General features: G+C 48.5%; 1 protein-coding gene across 6 annotated transcripts; it reads left to right on the top strand.

Annotated features, from left to right (window-relative positions):
• The first annotated feature begins 84 nt into the window (after window positions 1–84).
• HSD11B1L (hydroxysteroid 11-beta dehydrogenase 1 like) lies at window positions 85–23453 on the top strand. Of its 6 annotated transcripts, none has more exons than XM_050934384.1 (9): window positions 89–184; window positions 3204–4270; window positions 4833–4928; window positions 14028–14158; window positions 16786–16897; window positions 19179–19270; window positions 20860–20953; window positions 21516–21681; window positions 22025–23453. In XM_050934384.1, the coding sequence occupies exons 2-9, from the start codon at window positions 4249–4251 to the stop codon at window positions 22209–22211; spliced, it is 900 nt and encodes a 299-aa protein (XP_050790341.1). In that variant the 5' UTR covers window positions 89–184; window positions 3204–4248; the 3' UTR covers window positions 22212–23453. The 6 variants fall into 6 exon arrangements, with proteins under 6 accessions (XP_050790340.1, XP_050790341.1, XP_050790343.1 ...); XM_050934386.1 differs by lacking the exons at window positions 89–184; window positions 3204–4270 and adding exons at window positions 8400–8545; window positions 9785–9967 and having other exon boundaries at window positions 4837–4932; XM_050934388.1 differs by lacking the exons at window positions 89–184; window positions 3204–4270 and adding exons at window positions 8400–8545; window positions 9785–9967 and having other exon boundaries at window positions 4853–4928.

Genomic DNA, 23453 nt, shown 5'->3' on the forward strand with positions numbered 1-23453 from the left:
CGGACCATTGTTACCCGCACCGGGCACCTCACTCACCCCCCCAGCGTAACCACGTGACCAAACACTTCCGCCTCGGTAGCTGTCATGGCGGCCGGGCCCGGTTCAGCTGCGGGCGGAGTGAGACACGTGACCTTTCCGCCCGGTGAGCGTTCCCTGCCTCTTAAGGTCACTGATCTGCAGGCAGGTAGGTCGGGGCGTGGAATGGGCCGGGCCGGGGGCCTGGGGCCGGGCCGGGGGGGGAGCGGGGAGGGTGCAGGATGGAAAAGCACCTGCCGCGGGCAGCGAGCGCCACGAGCCCCGCAGCTCTGCTCAGCCCCCGCCCCAGTCCCTGCCGCCTGCAACGAGCTGCAGCCCCTCCGGGGCCGTGCACCCCCAGCTCCTGGTGCTGTCCTGCTCCCTGCCCTCCAGCCCCAGCCAGCCTGCAATAAACAGCCCTAGGACACCCCCTATCCAGTGAAATAAAGCGATAGACCAACTCCCGCCAGCTCTGTACACATGTACCTCCCCCCTTGGCCACAATTCCTGCCCCTTCTGGCTGCTATCCCACAATCCCTGTCTGCACTAAGGGTTTGGCTACACGTGGCGGTGTGCAGCGCTGGGAGTTACAGCTGTCTTCGTACGGCTGTGCAGGGAAAGCGCTGCAGTGTGGCCACACGGACAGCTACCAGCGCTGCAGTGTGGCCACATTTGCAGCGGTGTTGGGCGTGGTGCATTATGGGCAACTATCCCACAGAGCACCTCGTCCCATTTTGGCGCCATGGGTTGTGGGAAGGGGACGGAGGGTGCGGGTCATTCTGCTTCCTGTCCCAATGCCCCGTGATGCATCGCTTCACATCCCAGCAATCTCTGTTTTTCCGTCCACGTTTGGCGCCATCTTGACTCTCTCAACGGTTTCTGTGCAGCGCGATTTCTGTGGGAAATGGAGCCTGAACTGCTGAGGAGTATGCTGACGAGTCTCGCCAGCACATCACGTTTGGCAGTTGAGCTGTTCCTTAAGATCCAAAGTGATGAGGAGTCTGACGATGATAGCTAATTGCCTGACGCGTATGACGCTAAATTGCTTCTGGCATTCACGGAAATGCTCAGCACTGTGGAACGCTGATTTTGGGCTCGGGAAACAAGCAGTGAGTGGTGGGATTACATCGTCATGGAAGTCTGGGATGACGAGCAGTGGCTGCAGAACTTTCGGATGAGAAAAGCCACTTTCATGGGACTGTGTGCTGAGCTCGCCCTCACCCTGCGGCGCAAGAACATGAGATTGAGAGCTGCCCTGATGGTGGAGAAGCGGGTGGCTATTGCAATCTGGAAGCTGGCAACTCCAGACAGCTACTGATTGGTCGGGAACCAGTTTGGAGAGGGAAAGTCGACCGCTGGAATCGTGTTGATGCAAGTTTGCACAGCCATTAATCGCATCCTGCTAAGAAGAACTGTGACTCTGGGGAACGTGCAGGACATTGTGGATGGCTTTGCACAAATGAGTTTCCCTAACTGTGGAGGGGTGATAGATGGGACGCATATTCCTATTCTGGCACCACCCTACCTAGCATCCGAGTACGTTAATCGGAAGGAGTATTTCTCTATGGTTCTCCAGGCGCTTGTGGATCACCATGGGCATTTCATTGACATTAACACAGGCTGGCCTGGAAAGGTGCCTGATGCACGCATCTTTCGGAACACTGGCCTGTTCAGGAAGCTGCGGGCAGGGACTTTTTTCCCAGACCAGAAGATCACAGTAGGGGATGTTGAAATGCCCATTGTGATCCTTGGAGACCCCGCTTACCCGTTAATGCCTTGGCTCATGAAACCATATAGAGGGAAACTTGACAGGAGCAAGGACCGGTTCAACTACAGGCTGAGCCGGTGCCGAATGACTGTGGAGTGTGCTTTTGGCCATTTAAAGGGGCGCTGGCGATCTCTGTATGGGAAGCTAGACTTGGAGGGAAAGCAGCATCCCCACGGTTATATCCGCATGCTGTACCCTCCATAATATTTGTGAAGGGAAGGGTGAAACATTCAAGCAGGCATGGACCTCTGAGGTTCCATGCCTGGAGGCAGAATTTGCACAGCCAGAGAGCAGGGCTACTAGAGAGGCCCAGCACAGGGCTTCAAGGATTAGGGATGCCTTGAGGGAGGAATTTGAGGCTGAAAACCAACGGTAATGTTTGGTGCCTTGCACAGGAGTGAAGTGCAGTGGTTACAATGTTAGTAGGAATCTGTTTTTCCTAAGCTGATTTGCAGAGCTTGTTTCTTTCCTGGGCTAAGGTATCTTTGACTTTCTGCAATAATAAAGACTGTTTTCAAAGCCAAGAATTCATTTATTGAAAAGAAAATAACTTTATTGACAGACACACAACATTTTGGGAACCTGAAAGGGCAGGGGGGTGTGATGGGGAGCTGTACAGTCACAGGTTTGAATATGTCGTGTCTGGAGTGCTGTGCAATGACTGCTGCAATTCAGGATGCCTATACTGCATGGTGATGGGGGTTGAGTGCAGAGGGTAAGGGTCGTAGTTCTCAGGGCTGGTTGGTGAACGTACAAGTGTTGGAGGCAGCTGGTGGAGGTAAGAACCTGGATGCTGGGGAAGGGGGTTTGGAGCTGACATGAGGCACAAGGGAAAGAGCTTTGGGATGGGGGGGGCGGGGGCGGCAGCGCGGTAATTCTCTGCCTGCATGGCTACGTGTGCCTGGATAGAGTCTGCTTGGCGCGCCAGGATGCTTATCAGCTGCTTTGTGCTTTTCTTCCTGGCCGCTGCGTTTTTCTGGCGGATCCTGCTTTCCCTTTCCCCCCAGTCCTGCACTTTTTGATTCTCTCTGGCAGAGTAATCCATAACTGCTTGCAGCGGGTCATCTTTGCTTTTTCACAGCTTCTTCCGGAGGTTTTGGAGTCTTTGAGCTGTTGATAACACGGGCAGCCGAGAACTCAAGGTTGCTTGTGGAAAGGCAAAAAAGGCAACACTTAACAGAGGCAGCATTATTTATATCTCAGACAGTTATTCCCTCACAGTGAAGAAGTAACATTCTTCGCAATAGCATAATTTTCCCATACCAAAGAGAGCGCACATAACCCACAGGAGCCCCGAAATGGTGAGTAAGGGGGACTGATTGCTTCAGGGCTGTACTGTCCTCACGGTTTTTGTGCATTGGGGAAAGCAAACAGCTGCAGGGGGCACCTACACTGAACACTCTCCCAACATTTTCCACAGGAGTTGATCCTGGAAGATATCTCGCTGCTGTGGGTCACCTGGGAAGAACGGGAGGGTCTTCTGCAGCAGTACGGATTCTGCGTGGCCCCTATGCAGCTTGCCTGTGTGCAGCAATGGTCCCCCCACCCCTCGCTATTCCACATCTAGGCATGCATGCATGCAGAACCCTCCCTCCTCTCCCGAAAAATTTCCATCCTGAAAATAAAAGCCGCTTACCGGGAACCCACTCCTCTGTTTGTCCTCCACCAAGTACCAGCTGCTGCGACTGGCTACCTTCCTTCTGGCTAGAGAAGAGCTCCTGGCTGCATGCCTCCAGGGACTCCGGGGTGTCTCCCCCTACCCCAGTACCCTCACTCTCGGTTTCCTCCTCCTCCCCCTCCTCCTCCGCCCCCCCCACTCTGAAGTGTCCATCGTGATCCTCGGATTGGTGGTGGGGTCACCCCCAAGGATCGCGTCCAGATCTTTGTAAAAACGGCAGGTTGTGGGAGCAGCGCTGGAGCGGCAGTTTCCGTCGCGGGCTTTGCAATAGGCACTCCGCAGCTCCTTCACTTTAACCCTGCACTGCAGCGCGTCCCGGTCATGGCCCCTTTCCATCATGGCCCTTGATACCTGCCTGAAGGTATTGTAATTCCTACGGCTGGAGCGCAACTGGGACTGCACAGCTTCCTCCCCCCAAACACTGATGAGGTCCAGCAACTCGCCTTTGCTCCATGCTGGGGCTTGTTTGGCGCGTGGAGGCATGGTCACCTGGAAAGATTCACTGATTGCACTCCACACCTGGCTGAGCAAACAGGAAGGGGATTTTTAAAATTCCCGGAGCATTTAAAAGGCGGGTCACCTGAGGCCAGGGCAGTAGAGTTCGAACTGATGAGCAGAGTGGCTGAACAGGCATTCTGGGATACCTCCGAATACCTCTGGAGGCCAATAACAGCACTTTTGGTGGCCACGTTGGTGGAGCAGCGCTGCATCACCAGCGCTGCAGTCGTTATTCCCCAGGCCGAGGTGGAGTACAGCCAGCGCTGTAGCCAGGTAGATACAGCGCTGGATGTGCCTTACAAGTGTGGACGGTGAGTGAGTTGCAGCGCTGTACAGCCACCACCAGCGCTGCAACTCTCCAGTGTAGCCAAGCCCTAAGATGCATCCCACCAGCACGCGTGTGCTGCAAAATCTTGCGACAGGCACTGAAAATGCATCTTGCTGTCAGTCCAATAGACCTGATACATAAAATAAATATTAAATTCCATGCAGTGTTGCAACATGCACTCAAATTACATTTCGCTTAGCCACACAATCTTTCTACGTGCACTAAAAACGCATTGCACCCTTGGCCACGCAATTCTGCTACATGCGTTAAAAATGCATTTGACTGTTACTGACATCATCCTGCTGCATGTAAACATATTGCATCTCTCCATTATTTCACAATAAGGCACCGAGCTATAAAATGTATCTATCTCACTCACATCCCATCATCCCTGCTACCTGCAGGTAAATGCAGCCCTGTGACAAGTAATGAAATCCAGCTAATAATCTGCAATAAAAATCTTTGCAGCTATTACAGTATTTGTTGTATTATTTACAAACATATGGTAGAGTCGGATATGATCTTTTCTCTTGTTTACTTTTTAGGTGCCCGATCCTGCAAAGGGCTTTCTGTGAGCCTGGATTCTTACCCCCCATGGGGATTCCCACTGGAGTGCTGCAGAAATGAGTGGGGGCCTTGTGGTAGGTAGGTTCAGCTTGTCACAGAGTAAATGGGGCCTTGTGTATAGGCCCTGATCCTGTTTGCCCTTGAAGTCATTGGCAAAAGTCCCGTTAACTTCAATAGGAACGTGAACAGATGCTATGGCCCTAATCCTGCAATTAAATCCTTGTGTGCAGCAGAGATGTTTCAATGTGCAGCCCCATTCAGCTGGGCTTTCTGTGAATGAAGGTGTCCATCCCTACAGATCCAATTGCAGGATTGAGTCACAGTTTCTGTGAAAGCAAAGTTAGCTGGAGTAAGACTCTCTGAGCACCACTCTCCTGGAGCCTTGCTGGAAATGGGACATTTATCTCATGAGGCTGTCGGAGCGCGCAACCCTACCAATAGATATTTATTGTTACATTTGTGAGGATTTAGATTTATAGCTATCAAGCCTTAAAATTAAGGTAATGCAGGCAACTTTAAAACCACCCTTCTCTATGTGAATTCTTTACCTTGGTTGTTATCAACAACACTTATGATGACTATGGCTGAAAGAGAATACAGGAGAAAAAAGATTTGTCACTGCCTTTTTTCCATGGATTGACTTTGGGGCATTTGACAGCACTTTGCATATAGCCTTTCCCCTGTCATTTATTTGGGTCTTTCACACACCAACGGGAAGGCCAACTAATTTTTAAATGTAGGAAAATGTGGTTGCAAAGCCCTGGACATTGGCAGCGTGTCTTAGGGATAGATGTAGCCTCTGAAACGATTGTTTACTCTTTAAAAAAATGATCTTGTGTTGACTGTCTCTTTAAGTGTTAAGGGACATGGCTAGTGATGCCAAAACTATGTAAGCGAAAGAGAGAGGAGAGAAAGATCAGAAGTGGAGGAGTGTTTCTGGCAAGTGATGCCTAGTTTGCTAAGTGGATGATATTAGTATTTCGGCTCTGGGTTAGGTCTTCAGTTTTCCTTTTGCAGATCATATCCTTAAAGGAGGAGTAAAGAAGTAAAATCCCCCCACTTCTTGTCCATCACTGTAAGTTTGTATATCGTGTTAAGTGTGCCTAATATATTGAGATCCTTTGGGATGGAAAGTGACATATAAATATAACTTGTCTATATTTTTACCAGGGTTTGGAATTAATTTTAAATGTTACATTTTTAGGGATGGGGGGGAGCTGAAATCAATTTATGGTGCTGAAAAAAATGTTGTTTAATTTATTTTGCATTTCAGATTTGATATATTTTGGGGCTCGTGGCAATAAGTTGCATAACGTATGAGCTGGGAATTTAGAATCTAAGGGAAAGTTAGATTTTTCAGTTCATGGCTAAAGCTGGGAGTTGGTGCAGATTCTGCAGTTCTTTGCTGGGAGGTTCTATTAAGGGTAGAAATGGCTTTTTGATTCTTTTTTAATCCTGTTCATTCAAGACAGACAGACAGATACAGGGCATGAGAAAGTGCTGTTTCATTGATAGCTGTTTTGGAAAGATTGAGTGATGATGAGAATATAACGCCTTTCCCCTCCATACCACTGACAAATCATGGTGAAAGCAAGTTAACAGCATCTGATGGCTGTATGGTGTCCTGCATGTTATGAGTTTGGTAGGTCTGTCTATTTCTCTGTGGATAAGTGTCTACATGACAAAGCCCATCAACAATCTCGTCAGAGAGGCCAGTGACTGAAAGAGCCAAGGAAACCGTAGCCCTTTTCTTTAGGGGAGCTCCTCTGAATTCTGGGCTGAAGTGTGATGTATTGGCAAGAGTGGAAGACGAGTTTAAAAATTTTATTAAGATGATGTTAAGAAAAAGTGAACGGGACAGAGTTTAAGCATAGAAGTTTCTGGTTATCAGGGAATAACATACAGACTATCAAGGGTGCAAAGTTTGGTTTAAGATCAGGTGGCATAAGGTATACATAATCTGCAATATCCCCAATTGGAGGTAAAAGGTTGATGGGTCAAAGTACAGACATTGAGATATGAGGGTATGAGGTTCATAAAGTGGCTACATTCAGGTATGGAGTATAATGAGTGGCTATGATAAGGAGGATGGATGGACCCTCATTTGGTGAGATGTAATGTTCAGGGAGTTTACGGTTCCAGTTCATATGATCCAGCAGAGAAAGTCTCTTGGTCCCTTTCTTGTAGGCGAAGAACGATGTCACTCTGGCTCACACCTCCTGGTACTGTCAGTGGCCGGTGATGTGCTCGATGTAGATGTCCCTGGACCATTGAATGGTGTCTGAGACCATGTGCTTAGGTCGACTAATGAGCACATTGTAAAGACCAAGGGAGGGAGGGACGGGCGGATAGATAACAACCCTTTTTGCTATTTGGGAAGGTAAAGCATGGTTGTGTAGCTAACGACTGAGAGTCAGAATTCCTGAGTGCACTTGCCAGCTCTGACCATCCTCTCGCCGTGCCTCGGTTTCTCCAATCTGTAAAATGGCAATAATGATATTTCCCCAACTCACAGAAGGGGCTGCGAGGACAAATTCATTAATGGCTAGAAGTTGCTATGTACAGTACTTTACTATGGGCCTGATTCTGATCTGTCTCCACATTTGCCAGAGTGCGACTCCAGTGACTTTGGAGGAAATCCTTCCTATTTACACTGGATTATGCAAGCTCAGAATCAGGCCCTGTGTAACCCCAAAATTTAACGTAATTGCAGTCAGCTCTTTTATGTGTCCAGCCACTGCTAGCTGCAAACCAAATGCCACCTACCTAGAAATAATCTTAAGGATTTCAAAAGGCAGGGATAAACAGCTGCATGATTTGTAGTTTGAGTTTTGCTAATCAGAATAGAAGGAATGTTTAGACAGGCGACCTTGGGTTTAACTGCCCCTAACATATACATTTTATTGTTGTTATAACTAGAAATGCTTTGATAATAAAAAATGTGTCATTTGCTAAAATTTAAAACAATTACTCACTCAGTAGAGGTTACTCTAATAACCCACTAAAAGTGACGTGCTTTGTTTAAGATAGCTATAAAAAAATTAAGTAAAAGTAAATACCAGAGAGGAGGCCGAGGGAGCTTTTTCTTGGGCAAGAAGCTACTCCCCAGCGGGAAGGCAACTGGCCATCGACGACCTGCTGTCACCACTTCTAAACCATGTCAGACTTTGGAAATTATGTCTTGGAATGCTCTAAACCCATTGCTGTAATAAAAGTTTGTGTGTGTGTGTGTGTGTGCGTGCGCTTAAGGCTTAATAAAAGGTCGTTTTAAGTACCGTGAAAGCATTCTGGTTTGTATCAATCATGTATCAGACAGAAAAATGGTGTCCCCGTTGATTTATTCCTGGGAAAAAGCCAGTTAAATAATGACTGCTTTGTGTTCTGAAACCCTGAGTAACAGATTGGCAAACAAATTGTCAGGAGTTGTGGTGTGGAAGGACAAGATTGATATAAACAGTTAGTGCCTTGCGTATGCAAACAAACAATCTTTAGCTTGGCCAATTTGTAGCATGCATCTGATTTGTCAAAGATTTCTTTGTCCTTAGTCCTCAAATTCCAGTGCAACTGCATCAAACACCATGTTCCAGAGCAAAGTCAGCTCCTTTGAGGACAATCTTCTAGGAGGGATTGCCATGTAACAGCAGAGCAGATTACAAATTCCTGCCCGTTACGAAAGGTAGCATCTGAACAGGTGAGTCTGTCTCCTGATCCCACTTGGGACAAGCTGAAATGCTACTGGAATGTCTATGAGGCTGACTGAGAACTCCAAGGTGGCAATAACTGGGCACTCGGAACACTTCCCTCTTTCACCTTGACTTTCACCAGGACCCATCACAGACTGCCCCCTCCCCCATGCCTCCAGCTGCTATTACTGGGCCACCCCCCTCCAGCTGCCCTTGCCCTGGAGTTTAGGGCAGGGAGGAAAGTTGCACACTCTGAGTCAGACACTCAGCTGCTGTAAATCAGCTCTGCTCCGTTGATTTTCAGGGCTGATTTACATTAGCTGGGGCTTTGGCACTGAATCTGGAGCCTGGAGGTCAGGGATCCACCCAATCAAATGGTTCTACTGAGGGAGTGCAGGGCAAGTTCTGGGAGCAATCATTGTCCCACACCTCTGCCTCCTTTCCTGTTAGGCCTGGTCTACGCTACGAGTTTATCTCAAATTTAGCAGCGTTAAACCGAATTAACCCTGCACTCATCCACACAACAAAGCCCTTTTACTTCGATATAAAGGGTAGACGGGAAAAGCCCCGCGAACTTTTGAATTTCGTTTCCTGTTTGCCCAGTGTGCAGCGCTGATCAGCACGGGTGACCACTGAAGGGGATGCTTGTGTTCATTTTGGATAAAATGTGGTTTGCAGGGTGCTTACGCATAAGGAAGCAGGCTGGGGCTCACCACCCTAGGAACGTTCTAGAGAAGGTGTGAGCTCAGCATGTGGAATGGAGAACTATGACCATGTGAGAAAGCAATCCATATATGGAAAGGTTAACTCTGGTTGGTTAGAGGTTCCTGTTATGTAACTTGTTATGTAAGTGCCATGTGCTATAAAATAGCAAGGGGCGCGGCTCCTTGCTGGAGGTACTTGGCCTGATTTTTTGTACCAGAGTCGAATAAAGCCTTGTTGAACCGAATCAAAATCCCTTGATTCTGCCCAGCATCTGACTCATTGGGAACCACAAAATCCCAACACCATGCAGTCCCAGAATCAACCATGGACCATGCGGGAGGTACTGAATCTGATCTCTGTATGGGGGGGATGAATCTGTTCTGCTGGCGGAAGCTGCTCCTTTGATTGGCTGGGGCTCACCGCCCTTCTCCGCTACCATCAACTGCAGCTATTTCGCCACTGGGCCTCCCCAACCTATTATTAGCTGCCCGTGGGGACTTCCCTTGCCAGGTCACACACTTGCCATTATGCTGTTCATACAGGCCGGCTCGCTGCGCACGGGGCAGAGGTTGACGGCACTTGGGACACTGCACTCACCCTTCAGGCTCTCTTTGTTCATTCCCCCAAGGCTTTGGGGAGGATGATCCCATCTGGGAAAGTGCTTTGTGCTGCTGGGATTATAGCTGGGCTCCTGGCTTTCTTCTGGAGAGACACCTTTAACCCAGGTAGGCGGAGAGAGGAAACAGCCAGAGCTTGGAAAGAGACTTCCAGGTGTGCTTGGGCGGGGGGGGGGGTGGGGTGTGTGTGTGCTGAGAGCCATTGAACCAGACTGTCAAGCTTGTCTGTGATGGAAATCACCTCCCACAGCACCCCTGATCCCAGCACCTATGGAAGGTAAATGGGGGATGGGGAGTGTTCCCAAACTATGGTCTGTGGAATGCTTGCCTGTGGTCTAGAGCTGGCTGACCACAGGGAGCTGCCTCTCCTTGTTTCCACCTGCAAAGAAGAGGTGGAAATGGGCGACAGGGGATGGATCACTTGATTACCTGTTCTGTTCATTCCCTCTGGGTCACCTGGCATTGGCCACTGTCAGAAGACAGGATACTGGGCTAAATGGACCTTCAGTCTGACCCAATATGGCCGTTCTTATGTCTGTGAAAGAAGCTGGGATCAAGAAAGAGTCATCTTAGCTGTATTTATTAGGGGCCATTGCTAAAGGCTAGGTAGAGGACAGGCAGTGTGGTCTAGTGGGTAGTGTACTGGACTGTAACTCAGGAGACCTATTCCCTCCTCTGCCACTGACCAGTTGTGTGACCTTGGGTATGTCACTTTCCTTGTTTTGCTGTGTTCTCCCCCTTCCCATTTTTTGTCTCTTTAGATCATAATCTCTCTCAGTGCTTTATTTCTCCATCTGTAAACTGGGCAAGCCCCTTCGTTTTCAGTTTAAACTCATTTTTACTGAAAAAATCCCGGGTTTTACAAAAAGTATTATTCCTGTTTTTCCGATTTTCACCCTTTTGTATCATTCAAATATATAAAAATAACTGGTTTTATTAGGGAAATACAATACATTGCATGAAATCTATGTATTGTGATAATACATTAGTCTGTGTATATATGCAAAGCTGCCTGTTGAAATAAGACTATGTATTAGTCTAGAAGATGCACGCAATAAACAGGCAGGCCTGCACGCAAGCTCTGAAGTCTGTGCACATCTGAAGGTACTGATGAATGTCACGCCTGCCACGTACACATTTCAAGCTGTTAGCAGATAACGGTTTAAAGATTTGACACACTGAAATGGGAAGAAAATGAAAATCTGTAACAGAATACGTTTCAGAACACGAGGTATTCAAAAGTTTAAAAATAACAAAAACGGGAAAAGGATGAAGTTGAGTGTATGTGCTGCAAATGGTGTATCCCAAATTTAAATGTGAATATTTATAGGCTAATAGTTCTACTTCTGCAACAGTAAACTGTTTATTCAAATATACAGTTTTATTTGGGGATTAGAGATATACTGTTTTCGTAAATTCAGAGATGTGTTTTGAGTTCTGTTTTAGCTCTGTGCAAACCACAATGAATTCCATTCATCAGAGCATTAATCTACTGACTACTTTTTCCTCTGTCTTTCCGTCCACCACAATCAACCCTGATATTTACCCAGAAAAAATTATTAATAGTTTTTTCCACCAATTTTCACCCATTTTTGTTGTTGTAGAAATAAACACAGATCAATTCCTGAGAAAATAAATTAAATACAAACTGAAAACAAAGGGCCCTAAAAATAGGTAATAACAGTACTTGCTGTTTATTTAGACTGTGAGCTCTTTGGGGCAGGGACTGTCTTCAATACGTGTACGTACAGTGCCTAGCGCAGAATAACTCCAATCTCACGTGCTGTCGTACAGATAATAAGGAAGGAGGTACTGCTGGTTGCCAGCAGGAGTGACCATCTCCCATCAGGTGCATCCCCGGGTAGGGGAACAGATAGGGGAATGTACTGCAGATATTCAGGACTGCAGATGCTCAGGAACTGGTCACAGACCAACTGGGGACATCTCTGCAGTGGGGTGGGGGTTGCATAGCTGGTGGCACAGCTGTCTCTATAAAATGCTACATAGGCCCTATGATGAGGATGTCCAGGTGAATAAAGACCGCTTTAATATGGATTACTGGGGCAGATGGGACTCTTCAGCCGCGTTAGGCAGCTCACCCAAGAAAAGGGAAACTCTGATTTCAAACCCAAGGCATCAGGCATGGACAGCCATGGTGTAAAGCCTGTAAAGAGATGCTCATGTTAACTGATATCCATGTGAAGTGTACCCCAGAGGGCTATGGCGTTCTCTGCAAGCAGCACACAACAGCCTTCCTTGCGTGTTGTAGCAGGGCAAGGAGCACGTGAGTAAGCTGAGTTCTGCACAGTGGAAAGTAGGAACACTGACTGGGTGAAGTTTGGAGCGATGTCTGGCCTTAAAGGGGAGAAGAATAAATACGACGTGTACAAGAGACCAACTGGAAGGATTGCAAAGCCAAGACGCTGGCGGAAAGTTACGAAATCCTCAGAGAGTTCAACATCCTAAAATGGTATTGGAGTCGTTCTGGATGAAACCATGCAGAAGCATGTGATAGAAGTTACCAGAAGGTCAGATGGACCGATAAATGTCAGGCTGTTCTGGGAAGAGGTAACGTGCCGTATAATATGGGAGTATTTACTAAAGTTAGGAGAGGATCAAAGAGTAAACGAGGAGTTTTTCGATGAGTTGTTGTCCTTTATTGGAAATGTACCATCCAACGAGAAGATAATGATCAGAGCAGATCTAAATGCGCATGTTGGAACTGGAAAGACTGGATATGAAACTCCTTGAAGGGCAAAAAACTGGAACCAGGAACTCCAAGAGAGCACGATCCTACAGACTTGTCTTGCGCTGGGCTTGGTGATCGTAAACACACACTCCCAGAAGAGGGAAAGCCACCTTGTAACCTATGCCGGCGGAGGATACAAGTCCCAAATAAATTTCCTGTTAATGAGAGGAAGCAAGAATAATCATTTGGAAGGTAATACCCAGCAAGTACATTGTGAGACAGCACAGACGTCCCCTTATAGACATCAGAATGTGGAGACTTCGAAAATACCTGAACGCCTGGGTTGTGAAAAGGACTAAGCGTTGGAAACTTAAAGATGGTGGTGAAAAATCCTTCAAACAAGGAGAAGGGCGTAGACTTACTGACACAGGGATGTGTGGAGGACGCCTGGTTCAAACTAAAGTCGTCTCTGCTGGAAATGGCACATGAAGTCCTAGGAGTGACGAAACCAGTGGCAGATAGGATAAGAAGAGAAACTTGATGGTGCAGTCCTCAAGTTCAAGAATTCATTGAGAGGGAAAAATAAGATTACCTTCAAAAAAGGGCAGGCCAGTAGCATGAGCGGTGATAAGATGGCATCTTTTGAGGCGAAAAAGGAGGCTAAAAGAAGTGTTGCAGCGTTGAAAGTATGGTCTATGACGAGCTATATAACTGACTAGGAGGACATGAGGGAGGGAAGACCATCTTTAGGCTCACTAAGGCAAGAGAGAAGATGTCGAAGGATGTGAAAAAGTTTGCTTACATTAGAGATGAATATGGCATATTGCTAATGAATGGGGAATCAATCAATCAAAGTTTGGAGTGGTTATTTTGCAAGAGTGATGAATGAGGAATTAAGGACATGTAAGCCGAACTTGGATGTGATACATTACATAGACTCATAGAATTGTAGGACTGGAAGGGCTCTCGAGAGGTCTTCTAGTCCAGTTCCCTGCACTCACGACAGGACTAGAAGGCATAAATGAAGACGTTGAAGAGGCGCTTAGGAAAATGAAAAAGGAGAAACTTCATTTGGGCCAGATGCTATCAGTGGATGCGGTGAAATCCTTGAGAAGCAAAGGCATCAAGTATTTTACAAGTTTGTTCCATGATATTCTTAAGAAAGAAAAAATGCCAGAGGAGCGGCATAAAAGCTTTGTGGTGCCTACTTTTAAACACAAAGGAGCTCTTACACGGTGTGGTGATGATCTCTCGATTAATGTCACAAGCTATGGCAGTAGTGCGGGAGAAGATTATTGAAAAGTGTCTGTGTGGGATGGTTGATATCTGGAAGGGTGTCTTGCCATACTTCCCATCTTTCCTATGCAGTGGGATAGTTTCCAATCCTGAGCGCTCCCTGCATCAGTAATTGTAATTCCTCTCATTCTTCTTTCACTAACGCTTTCTTCTTGTGCCCTCTCCTCCTCCCCACCCCTTCAGACAGCATCTCTGGTGCCCGAGTTCTCCTGACCGGAGCCAGCACTGGGATCGGAGAGCAGATGGCATATCATTACTCCAGGTTTGGTGCTGAAATAGTTCTGACTGCCAGGAGGGGAACCCTGCTGCAGAAAGTAAGAGCCTCTTCACATAGTAGAAGGCAGAAGGGGTGAAGATGTGGCCATTAAAAAAAATAGGATGTAGAGTTGGTCAGAAATGCTCCACCAAAACTATCTTTTGACAGAAAATGGGGGGGTTGACTAAATTAATTTTTGCATGAAAAGTGTCTGCTTTCTGTAGAAAAACGTTGATTTTTGTCTTTGCTGAAAAACACTCCCAAATCAAAATTGTTCAATTCTGAAATGCTGCTGCAGTGCTTTTTGGGAGCTGTAGTTTGGGTGCCTTGTGCTTCCATTCTTGTCTATGGGCCAGAATCTCTAGCCGGACTTCATATCCCATGATGCATTGCCACGATATGACTGCCATGATGCACCACATCCCCTCACCAAGAGGGGATGCTGTGGTGCATCATGGGAGATGTAGTCCCAAGAGGGAACCCACCCTATAGAGGAGACATGGAAGAGTGTGACTCTGGACTACAACTCCCATGAGGCACTGGAGCAGCATTTCAGAGTTGAAATATTTCCATTCTCAAGCAAAATATTTGACTGAAAACTCAACATTTTCTTTGAGGAGATTAAAAAAAATCATTTTCCAACCAGCTAAAATAAGTTGGAAATACAAACTCATCCATCTCTGGAGTACAGAAATCATGTGAAAACAGGCCCAATATAAGGTTCTGAGCTGATGGGAAGGTAAACGTAAGAACTTTGCACTGGAACTGGGCTCTCCTAAGCCTGTTGCAGTATCTCATTTGATCTTCATTCACATTCGGGCATATTACACAGCTCTGGCAGTGCAAAGGGACCTTGTAGTATGAGTAGCCCAGGACTCTTTGCAAAGCCGTAGCCCAGTGGTCAGCAACCTTTCAGAAGTGATGTGCTGAGTCTTCATTTATTCACTGTGATTTAAGGTTTTGCGTGCCAGTAATACATTTTAACATTTTTAGAAGGTTTCTTTCTGTAAGTCTATAATATATAACTAAACTATTGTTGTCTGTAAAATAAATATAGTTTTTAAAATGTTTAAGAAGCTTCATTTAAAATTAAATTAAAATGCAGAGCCCCCTGGATCGGTGGCCAGGACCTGGGCAGTGTGAGTGCCACGGAAAATCAGCTTGCATGCTGCCTTTGGCATGCGTGCCATAGGTTGCCTACCCCTGCCAGGGCCTTAGGCTTGTCTGCATTTGAGAATTATTTCAGATTAAGTATCGGGGTAGCCGTGTTAGTCTGTATCCACAAAACCAACAAAGGAGTCTGGTGGCACCTTAAAGACTAACAGATTTATTTGGGCATAAGCTTTCGTGGGTAAAAAACCTCACGTCTTCAGATGCATGGAGTGAAAGTTACAGCTGCAGGCATTGTATACTGACACATGAAGAGAAGGGAGTTACCTCACAAGTGGAGAACCAGTGTTGACAGGGCCAATTCAATCAGTGGATGTGGTCCACTCCCAATAATAGATGAGGAGGTGCCAATTCCAGGAGAGGCGAAGTTGCTTCTGGAAGGAGCCAGCCACTCCCAGTCCCTCTTCAAGCCCAAATTAATGGTGTTAAATTTGCAAATGAATTTTAGTTCTGCTGTTTCTCTTTCTCAGATTTAGGTAGGTCATGAATTTTAAAGCACAATAGCTATTCTGGAATAAGCGACAAAGAGTCCTGTGGTACCTTATAGACTAACACATGTGTTGGAGCATGAGCTTTCGTGGGTGAGCATGCGTCTGACGAAGTGGGTACGGGCAAGACTTATCTTAGGCGGGGGTTCCGTTCCACGGTTATCGCGTAAAGCAAAAACCGCGTATAGTCAAAATTATATCCCCAAGCCCTTTAAATCCCACCCACAGCTCTGGTGACCGGGCCGGGGCAGCATTTAAAGGGCTCCTCCAGGCCACTGGAGCTGCGGGGGGGGATTTAAAGGGCTCCGCTGGGCTTCCTGCCACGGTGGGGAGCCCGGAGGAGCCCTTTAAATCCCACCCGCAGCTTTAGCAGCCAGCTGAGGCTGGCATTTAAAGGGCCCAGAGCTCCACAGTGCCTGGAGCCTCGGGCCCTTTAGTTTGCCACAGGGGCTACCAGCCACCTCTTCAGCTGGGAGCCCCCTGGGTGATTTAAAGGCCCTGGGACCTTTAAATCTTGAGGCCACGCCCCCCAGCTTGAGGCCACTCCCCCGCACGCGTAAAGTTGAAATTGCGCATGTTACATGCGCGTAAGTTGCGACAGACCTGTGTTCACCCACGAAAGCTCATGCTCCAATATGTCTGCTAGTCTATAAGGTGCCACAGGACTCTTTGCTGCTTTTTAAAGATCCAGACTAACACAGCTGCTACTCTGATACTTGACACTATTCTGCAACAGTTTTTCATGTGGGCACTCTTATTCTGGGATAATGTAGGGTGTTAATTTAGTGTGTTATAATTATTCCTTGGTTAATTTCCTCATGTAGATAATTCCTTTAATGTAAGTGAGAATCACTCCCTTTTGTCTTGGATGGAAGTAAATGTGGGTGTGAAGTGTGTGGCTTTGTTCATAGTTGGCTCTTCTTGACCATGGCATGAAAACAGTGAGGTGAATGAAGTAACAGCCCCTCGTCTCTCCCCACCAAAAAAAACGTAGACTCAAATCTGTCTGTTGTTGTTGTTCCTCTAGGTGATGGAGAAATGCCTGCAGCTGGGAGCAAAGAAAGTCTTTTACATCCAGGCCGATATGTCTTCCCCTCAAGCCCCGGAAGAGGTGGTGCATTTTGCTTTGCAAAAACTGGGTGCGTATTGGGCTGTCTGAAGAAAGGTGACTGATGCTGGGGGAGAACAGGTGTCCGTGTGAAAGTCAGGCTGAGACTTTAACAATTCCAGGTCCCCAGGGGCTGGAGGAGAATATGGTTGCAGCTGTCTTGTTCTGAATGGCCCGGTGGGAAAGGTTCCCTAATAATACCGAATTCCTGGATCTGATTCTCATTCACACCAAGGCTCCTTTACACCGCTCTGCTAACCTAAAGCGCCCTCGGAGTGGGTGTACATTCATACTCATTGCACCCTGCCGGAGCAGTGTTAAGGGGCCTTGCCTCAAACAAAAGTCAAGCCCTCTGTCTTTCAGAGGCGTTAGCTGATTAACCCTCACGATGCTTCTCTGAGGAAGGGGTGGAGGGAAGGTAGTATTGTTCTCATTTGACATGGGGAAACGGAGGCATGGCGTGGTTCAGGTCACTGCTTCAAATTCATACCTAGTTACTATGGTGGCTGGTACCATATAAATACCAGCGAGATTAGCTCAGACAGGTCTGGCCTAGCTGCAGACTGTTGTTCTCATGTAAGTTGTGTGTGTAATGAGTTCTCAGTCCAGTTCTTAATGGACACACGTCCACATCGCAGACAGCGCCATTCCAGCTAGTCTCAGGTGCGTCTTCTCATTGGTAGCCTCTGCAAGGGGGCCAAGGACTCATTGGGCTGTGGAGGTTGAACCTTTAGGAGTGGGTCCCTCTGGATTGAGGTGGAATCCAATGAGTGGGACAATGCAAGCAGACTTTTCCTGGGCCAAGAGGGAAGCCAGGCTGCAGAAGGCAGGAGCAGGCTTCAGCAGAGGTCTTTGTCCTCCAAGGATGCCAAGGCTGGAAATGAAGAATGGCCCAGTGATTAGGGTATTAGCCTAGGACTTTGCCTTCAATTCCCTGCTCTGCTACAGCTTTCCGAGGGCAACTCACTTCATCTCTCTGTGGCTCAGTTCCCCATAATACCCTACCCTGTTTCGCAGGGTGTTATGAAGGTAAATACATTAGAAAGTATCTTAGATGGGTACTCATGTGATTCTATCTTTCTCTGGATCATGCCTGGCCCAGTTGCTCTCAGGCTGCGTCACACCCAGCACTGGTAACCCAATTAAGGGCAATCTGAACTGGGAGCTGCAGTCCTGAGGAGGTCTCTGTTCATCCAGCTCCCTCTGCACATCCTGCCTCGATCCGGGTAATGCAGCAGGAAATTCAAGATTCCCACGTCACAAGCTGCCAAACAGGGCTTCTCTTGCTGTGTGACTTCCTTGAAGGGTTTACTTTCATTTACTACAAGCATGGGGGCCAGGGGCGATGTGTGGCTTTTCCTGTCCTGTGCTGGCTCTCCTGTTGATCCGTTTACGCCGTGTTGCCTTGGTTGGAGCCAGGCGAGTGGGAGTCAGGACTCCTGGGTGCCGCTCCTGGCTCCAAGGGTGACCTGAGTTCGTTCTCCTTTGGCCTGACATGTCTTCATGGAGCCCCCATCACTGTTGTGGCTGAGTGCCTCGGTGTCCCCACCTCAGCCAGTGATGGATGGCTGTGTGAGGAGGGTGCCTGCAGGGCCGGCGTTTCCATTTAGGCGGCCTAGGCAATTGCCTAGGGCGCCAGGATTATTGGGGGGCGGCATTTTGCCAGAGGGTGCGGCAGGCGGCTCCGGTGGAGCTGCCGCTGTCGTGCCTGCGGACGGTCAGTTGCTCCCGTGGCTCCGGTGGACCTCCCGCAGGCACCACTGTGGCAGCTTCACCGGAGCCGCGGCATCATGGCGCGGGGCGGTGAAACTGCTGTGCGCCTAGGGCGCTAAAACCCCTCGCACCGGTCCTGGGTGGCTCGTGTGTCTGTTCCAGCCTGATAGTGGTTGCAGTCTCAGCAGTGCCTTTGATTGGTAGCGGGGTGCAAACTGGGTCTAGCCAACTCCAGCTGCCTAGCTCCCAAGACACAGCTCGTGTCCCAGGGGATACTCAACAATGTCTGCACCTGCCCTCCTTTTTGAAATGGAGATGCAGCTTGCAGGGACTACACTTCCCACCATGCAATGCTTCACCTGGAGCCAAGGAGCACTGGAAAGAGACACCCATGGCCATCTCTCTAGGTGCTGACTGGGGGATCCCGAGGAGTTGCCTTGACTGGGCACATCCTGGGCTCCAGTTTGTGGACCTCTTTCCGGCAGCCCAAAGGAAAGAACTGACTGGTTTGCTTTCCCCTTTATGTTGCATCTCTTGACCCAAGGATGGTCCCGAACCTGACCCTGACCCCGACCCCCATCCTGCTCTGCTGCTTGCAGGGGGACTGGATCACCTAGTGCTGAACCACATTGGCGGGACCCCTTTCCGGATGTGGGACGGAGATGTGGAACACACCCGCTGGCTCATGCAGGTGGGTTTCTGCAGCCTGGGATCAGCCTCGCTTTGAGAGACGCAGGGCAAATGCAGACTGGGGGCAACTGAAGTGGGGCCCCTTGACTCTAAACAGGGGTGAAAGGAAAAGGTCTGTAATGCTTTGCTGCTGATTGAGAAGCCTGCAGAGTTGTGAGGGAGGTGGATGCAGGTAGCTGATCTGGTTAGGTCATTGCCATCTATCTATCTAATCTGGTCTGTCTCTCAGTCTGTCTGTCTGTCTGATTTCTAGGGCACCAATCAGTGTAGTGGCTAGTGAGGGTGTGTAACATGGCAGTCAGTGGCTCCTAGGACCCTGCTTACAGATGCAGGGTTTTCTGTTGAATCACTCCAGTGTACAGCCAGCTATTGTTCTATAGCTATATGGGCCTATGCCATGGTAACGGACTGATTTATATGCTAATAAGCTTGAATTAAGAGGCCTTGTAGGAGAAGGGCACCCCAACATTAGTAGGGTGAGGAAATACAGATAAGGAAAAGGGGCTCAGACACTTACTGAATGTGCATTAGGCATGGCAGGCATTAGTGTAACCTCTGATTAAAAGGTGGCACTTGGCCCATGCACTCCAGGGAGATTTCCTGGAACGTGCCAGGCCAAGGACCACTCGTGGGTCATCTTACCTACTACAGGGCTCCCCACAAAGGATGGTATGAGTATGCAAGTTCTGGCTGCTCGTTTTATCTACAACATAGCAAAGTAGATATAGAGTTTGTGATAGTGCTGATTGTACTAATAAAACTATTGCAAATTCAAAAGGTCTTCCCTAAGTCTCAGTGTCTCTCTCACGTACGCCAGGGCCCTCACTCTGAAATTAATTGTAATACTGTGACGGATCTAAAGGCAAGCAAACACTGCCAAACCATGGGATGTTAAATTGGGAAATCAAAATAATACCTAACCAATAGGTCAGGCAAGGGATGTCAGGTTTTAGGACCCTAGAGATGCTGAGCTGTTTTACTGACTCATCTGGGAGGCCAGATCAGTTGAGTCCTACTAGCTCCATTCCAGGATATGAAAGGGCTTGAGCCTCTTTTCAGAAGAAGTAGTAGGGGTCAGGGGTAGAGAGATCCTGGAGGGAAAAAAAATAGTTAAGCTCAGGAGAAATCTTAGGCTGAAGGTTATTCTTTGTTAATTAAGTTCACAATAAAGGTAAACCCAGGAATTTTGGACCAAAGCCAGGGTGTTAGGAGCAGGGTGGGGAATGCCACTGTCTAGCAGGCTGAAAACCAGAGAACAGCTAGCTGCTCCTTGTTACATGTAGAGACTCAAGGAATCCTTGGGTATATGTGCAGCAATAACCTTAACTCTGATTCCTCCTCGTTAATCTGAAATCGTAAAGCGCCCAAAAATGTAGTGTTCCCATTATCCTATCAGTCCAGACCCCCAGATAGGCGCAACCTTTCCCTGGATGCTTTATATAGCAAGTCAAGCACCCCGCCCCTTTCATTTCATGACCTCTGTAATGAGTAGGTGACCCCGTCCCCAGCTCTCCCACTGAACAGATGTTTAGTTTTGGCCTCGGCTGCCATGTTCCCATTCCTTTCACATCTCATCTCCTTTCATTCTAGGTGAATTTCCTGAGTTACGTGGCTTTGGCATCTGCAGCTCTTCCCATCCTGGCTGAGAGTAAAGGATCTCTAATTGTGGTTTCTTCCCTCACAGGTGAGTGCTTGAAATCTGCACAGAGCTATGGCTGATAAAGACTGCAGTCCCCCGCATGCAATGTCTGAGTTTGATCCTGAATGCGTTTCTAAGCCCCGCCTGCTGCCGTCTTCAGAACTGTAGTGTGAATGGGTATCTGGATTACATCATTTCGTATTCCTATAGGCCTTCTCACCTTCAGAGAACTTCCTGGGGCATGTACCCGCTCCTGTGGCTGAGTGTATGGGAGTGTATGCAAACCACCACACTAGATATTTTGGCCAAGAGTGTGAACTGATTGCTACAGGCCGGGGGGCAGCCTGAACAGCAAGGAATCTTTTTCTCCTACATGCATGACGATTGTCCTGGTGCATTGTGGGATTGGATGTTTCCGTTTTCTCATGCATCCACTGCTGGAGACGAGGAAACTTGTCTAGCTGGAGCAATGGTCTGATGCAATGTAGCAAATCCTCTGTTCATATGTATTCCTTCTAGGGGCTTCTCTCCCAGCTGTGCCCTCACCCTCAGTTAGGCTTTGCCAGCTGTTTCATTTGGTTTCTTCTCCTCGTGTTTTCCTTTCTAGGGAAAATCTCAACTCCCTTCACAACCTCTTACTCCGCCACCAAGTTTGCTCTGGACGGATTCTTTAGCTCCCTGCGCCATGAGCTTGCCATGCAGAAGCAAGATGTGTGCATCACACTCTGCATCTTGGGGCTGATCGACACCGAAATGGCTTTGGAGAAGACGAGGTGCGTGTGTGCACAAGAACATGTGCGCATGTATGTGGGTGTTTGCACGTGTGCAAGAGAATGTATGGTGCGAGAATGTTTGCATCGGTGTGTATTCCCGCGTGTGTGTACATGTGTGAGTGTAGCGTGCACATGTCTGTATATGCATTGGTGCATTCATGGATGAGTGCGGAAGGCTGTGCAGGCATGTGCGTCTGGATATGTGCATCTCGGTGCATTGGTGCATGCGTGTTAGTGTGTACACACCTGTGGTACTGGTTTGCATCTTTCACTCCTGAAATATCCGTTCACACAGCACGGTGACCAGGGGGGGTTGTATGACCTGGTCATTGTCGCCTTCCAGGGACAAGGTGTACATGAGGGCCTATCCTGCTGCTGAAGCCGCACTGACCATCATCAAAGGCGGAGCCACCAGGGCACGGGAGGTGTTCTACCCCTGGTGGCTGGAGCTGCTGTGCTGCCTGCGGGATTGGTTCCCCGACCAGAGGGATGTCATTATACAGAGCTTCTATAACTATACCAGCGCCTGAGGGACGCAGAGCCGCCATTTGCTTTGCTCTGCAAATACAGGCACAAGGCCCTCGCCTCCTGCTGAGGTCAAGGTCAGCCATTGGCTTCTGTGCGACCAGCATTTGGACCTGGAACAAGAAATGTCAGGAAATTCTTGGCTAAGGATCCAGTAGCAACCTTAGCTCTGACCCCTCCTCTGTCCGCATCAGCTTTAACTCTGATCCCTCCTTTGTCCCCATCAACCTTAGCTCTTATCCCTCCTCTGTCTATCAACCTTAACTCTGACCCCCCTTCCATCCTTATAAACATCTGACTGCTCCTCCCTTCCCATCAACCTTAACTCTGACCCCTACTCTGTCCCCATCAACCATAACTCTTTACCCATTCTGCTCCCTATCTATACTCCAAAGACCTTACACTGTTGTCTGATCGACGCTGCCTCAGCTTCTCATACCCCTGCCCCTTGCCACATTGACTCCAGCCTCTGTGGTCTCAGCCATCCATTCATACGGGCTGGAGTCTCCCCTCTGCCCCAGCCCATGATGTCCCAGGGCTAGGGATAAAGACTCCCCACTTCTCCGATGCAGGATAGAAACCATCCTCCCAGCTGTGTCACCCCCACCTCAAAGACAATCCTCCCTCCCCCATAGGAGGCAGACCTTCCCAGTGGGATAAAGCCTTGAGTCCCCCCCACCGCGTTTCCAAGGGCTCAGGGCCTGGGATTGGCGAGCAGGGGGCATGGACATCTTTCAGGAGGGATATATGTTCACCGTAAAAGGTGGACGATGGCCCCTTTCCCAACCGCAGGCCAGCTCCATTCAGCCTTTTCTCTCCTTTCCCTACTTAGCCAATAAGACGTGGGTGCTAGTCTTGGTGTCCCCTCCCGTGGGTGCTACTTCAGGGGGCCCCCTTCCCCTCTTGGCAAATAAGACATGGGGACTTCTGGGCTAGCACCCCCTGTGTGTGAGTCAGGTGGTTCCCCCTGCTGTCACTGAGCAAGGAGAGAGTGAGGTGCTCCCCTCGGTGGTGCAGGGATTTGCTTGGAGGTTTCTCCCCTGCCTGGTTGGCCAGAGCAACAGGCAGAGATGATGCTCCCAGCCCCTGTCCCCTGCTGGCTGGTAATGAAAGGGAATGTGAAAGAACCAGTATGCGCCCAACGTGTGACCGCATCCTACCGGCCGGGTCCAGGGTTCAGGGAGCACACCCTTCCCAGCTGCGCTGTAAGATCCTTACCCAAACTCACATGGAGTCAATGGGATCAG

Source organism: Gopherus flavomarginatus, chromosome 24 (assembly GCF_025201925.1).
Source record: "Gopherus flavomarginatus isolate rGopFla2 chromosome 24, rGopFla2.mat.asm, whole genome shotgun sequence".
NCBI lineage: Eukaryota > Metazoa > Chordata > Testudines > Testudinidae > Gopherus > Gopherus flavomarginatus.

Excerpts from the sequence above, each read along its gene's own strand:
- HSD11B1L (XM_050934383.1), top strand. The coding sequence starts at position 85 with ATGGCGGCCGGGCCCGGTTCAGCTGCGGGCGGAGTGAGACACGTGACC. Across the intron at positions 16,898-19,178 it reads TTTTGCTTTGCAAAAACTGG|GGGGACTGGATCACCTAGTG; the intron begins GTGCGTATTGGG and ends TGCTGCTTGCAG. Across the intron at positions 19,271-20,859 it reads ACACCCGCTGGCTCATGCAG|GTGAATTTCCTGAGTTACGT; the intron begins GTGGGTTTCTGC and ends CTTTCATTCTAG.